Source organism: Lolium perenne, chromosome 6 (assembly GCF_019359855.2).
Source record: "Lolium perenne isolate Kyuss_39 chromosome 6, Kyuss_2.0, whole genome shotgun sequence".
Taxonomy (NCBI): domain Eukaryota; kingdom Viridiplantae; phylum Streptophyta; class Magnoliopsida; order Poales; family Poaceae; genus Lolium; species Lolium perenne.
In genome coordinates, this window is record NC_067249.2 from 17,528,377 (window position 1) to 17,531,947 (window position 3,571).

The 3,571-nt window shown below is 50.6% G+C and overlaps 1 protein-coding gene across 1 annotated transcript; it reads left to right on the plus strand.

Moving 5' to 3' along the window:
• The first annotated feature begins 1,640 nt into the window (after nt 1-1,640).
• LOC139832033 (disease resistance protein RGA2-like) lies at nt 1,641-3,223 on the plus strand. The gene is made up of 2 exons (XM_071821431.1): nt 1,641-1,930; nt 2,097-3,223. Exon 2 carries the CDS (start codon nt 2,112-2,114, stop codon nt 3,216-3,218), a length of 1,107 nt encoding a protein of 368 aa, XP_071677532.1. The 5' UTR covers nt 1,641-1,930; nt 2,097-2,111; the 3' UTR covers nt 3,219-3,223.
• The last annotated feature ends 348 nt before the right edge of the window (nt 3,224-3,571 follow it).

Genomic DNA, 3,571 nt, shown 5'->3' on the forward strand with positions numbered 1-3,571 from the left:
AGCTCCAGGACGACGCCCGTGCCCGCGAAGAGGCGCAGATTCGTCGTGCCGTCCAGCTCTCCCTCCAGGCGGCGCAGCAGGGGAGGGCGGATGAGGACGCGCGGCGGGAGCGGAGCCGTCGGGCCACCGCCGAACGCAAGGAGAGGAGGCGCGCGCAGGAGGAGCTGCAGCGCAGGAGAGGCGACGACGGGGCGGGGCCGTCGAACGCACCACCAGGCGGTCAGTAGGCTAGGTTTAGATGAAAGCTAGCCGTTTTCATTCAAACTTTGTAATATATAATCAAAATTGAATGAAAACTTTTATTTTCGTGCACCAATATTCATTTGGGGGAGGCGTTTGGGGGACGCGGCTGGGGAGCGACGCCCCCCAAACGCGGCACGACCAAAACACTTCCCCCAAACGCTCGATCCGGCGCGGTCTGGGGGACGCTTTGGGGGACGTGGCTGGAGATGCTCTAAGTTCAGTATCTTTAGGAGATGCTTAGTATCTAGGTCTAAACTTTCGGTTGCAATGTTACTTTGGCCAAATGAGATCGAGGCTTGCTCCAGTACAACCCCTCCCCAAACTCAACAAAACCCAACCGGTATTATTTAGGCCCATATCCAAGCCCAGATCTAAAACTCAGTATTCCCACGTATAGGCATACAGTCGCCGCAAGACAGTCCGGTGGGCACCGCAAGACAGTCCGGCGCCGCAAGACTGTCCGACGTAAACACCACAAGATAGTCCGGCGCCACAAGACAGTCCAACGCAAGCACCGCAAAACAGTCCGGTTAATCCCGTTCCCAACGCGATGGATAGTTCGGCCGAATTGCACCGGACTGTCCGGGGCGGACTATCCGGCCGTTCGTCGCGCCGTCACGCCGCCGTCTAGCCTGCACGCCGCTCCAACCATACCGGTACGGACCTACGAGACATTGCCGGCTTCGCCTCACAGTGCCTCGTGGCTGCCCATCACCACCTTGTTGCTCCTCCCGCCCGACGGTCACGACCGCCACCGCGCTGACGAATCGCCACCAATAATCCACGTACATACATAATTATATACATACGTATGCGGTATACAATTTAGTTGGATCATACGGGTTTTATACAGGGCTACGTATACCCGTTTAATATTAAACGAAGGGGTATCAAGCGATCTCAGCCGTCCTTGTATTTAAGTTTACTTTGAGTTTAGGGGAGGGGGTTGTACTGGAGCAAATGCCAACATAGACATGATCATACTGACTGCATGTTTTTCTTCTTCTTTCCCGAGTACATACTCCATGTCCATCCAATATTTCGTCAAGCATCAGGTGTTATCGCCTTGATATTTATACTCCTCCATCCCGTGAGACCAAATATTTTAGCATTTCAGAGCATGGCATGTTGAGAATTGTACTCAACGTCAGGCTTGTATTATTGGTCTCAGGTGGAAACGAAGGAGTGGGCCCAGAGCCCAGAGGTGTGCTCTCCCGTCAGCTCCTCGCACGGTTCTGGGTGTTCACACTCCCCCTCCTCCTTGAGCTGGGTGGCAATCAATACTACCAGCTGCATAGTTCATGACTGGTCGCTTCTTATATTAATTATGGGTGACTACCAGCTGTACCTTCCCCACACTCCTGGGTGGCAATCAATTATGATCGATAAGTATACCTGCTGCTAGTATACCTCTGTCCTCACTCCCTGTTACCTCCACCTTACGGGCCTCGCCGGCTGCTTCTCAGATCTGCTGCCAACGCCACCTCCCATCTCTACCAAATCGCAGCGTTCCTTCTACCCCTCTTCGTACCCCGCTTTGTCCCTGCTACTCGATGGAGCCACCGGTGTGATGGTCTCACAAGGGTAATGGTAATGGCTGCAGAGGTGCAGCATGGTTGAGCGGCAAAAGACCGGAAGGAGAAGGACACCTAAGCTCTTCTCTTTTGGGTTTGCTTGCATCTAGCAGGTAGCTAATCTTGCCCCGATTTGTTTGTACTGTTTGTCATGCTTAATAGTAACTAGTTCCTCATGTTCTGCCATTTTAGCATTCCGATGTGCTGCCATTAATCCTTAGCTGCACCGAGTGGTGGGGAATGATAGCTATATGTGTTTGTTTATCTTCTTTGTTCCAGGAAAACGCAGGGAAAATGGCGATGGTCCTGGATGCTTTTGCATCCTACGTGCAAAACATGCTGACGGAGATGGTGACTGAAGAGGTGCACATGCTGCTTGGAGTCGGAGACGAGATTGACAAGATGGACTCCAAGCTTCGGGACATCAAGAACTTCCTCGCCGATGCTGATAGGAGGAACAACACTGACAAGACCATGCAACAGTGGGTGGCAGAGCTCAAGCGTGCCATGTACCAAGCTTCTGACATCCTTGACCTATGCCAACTCAAGGCCATGGAGCAAGGTCAAACCACCGCAGATGTTGGGTGCTTCAGCCCCTTGCTATTTTGCATGCCGAACAACCCCTTGCTCTTTTGCATGCGGAATCCAGCCCATGCCCACAACATAGGCACCCGCATCAAGGAGCTCAATAAGAAGCTCAGCACCATCAAGGAGCGAGGCGATGCTTTGAACCTTATCAATCTTGGCCTCTACGAGGATCGTAGCAACAGGGTGCATGCCTCTCATTTTGGTATTCGCAGCCGTGAGACGTCAGGGGAATTTGATCGGTCGGGTGTAGTCGGCGAGAAGATCAAAGAAAAAGCAAGAGCAATCATTGATACAATATTGACTGAAAAAGAGGGCAACGCCAACATCATGGTGGTTGCCATTGTTGGGGTCGGGGGAATCGGTAAGACCACTCTTGCCCAGATGGTATTCAAAGATGAAAGCATTAATGCCAAGTTCGATAAGACAATATGGTTGAGCATCAACCAGAACTTTGACAAGGTTGAACTGATCAAGACAATCATCACGCTCGCCGGAGGAGAATACGGTGGTGGAACAGCGTTGGCTGTGCTTCAGCCAATCCTTACTGCTACCGTGAAAGGGAAGAAGCTATTTATAGTGATGGATGATGTGTGGATTCCCACAGCATGGGGCGACGTGCTTGGAAGTCACTTGGCTAACGATGTTGCTCGAGGTAGCCGAATCCTCGTCACTACCAGAGATGAAAGAGTTGCTCGAGGGATGAAAGCTATGTTTCCCTACCACCACATTGAAAAACTAGAGGAGGAGGATAGCTGGTCATTGCTCAAGAATCAGGTACTTAATGAAACTCAAATCAACTTTCAAAACGGCTAGCTCTTTGCTTAATTTGGAGTAAATATATACTATTAGTGCATTTTTATTTCTTTTCTTTATAAATACAAGACGGATCCATACCACACATGGACACTAGCTATAGGCATGCCACAACACGTGCACACAACCTCTATACACAGTGGGTGTGTTTGGTAGACCGGCCCAGCTGAGAATAGCAATCTGTCCTCATACAAGCTGACCCTAGCTAAGCTGAGCTGAGATTTTGCAATGTGTTTGGTAGCCCGGTCCTGTTGAAATATGCTGAGCAGAGATGTTGTTTGGTAGGTCTGGTCTGTTGAGATATGCTGAGTTGAGACTTTGTTTGCTAGACTACATCTGTTTTAGATGTGGTT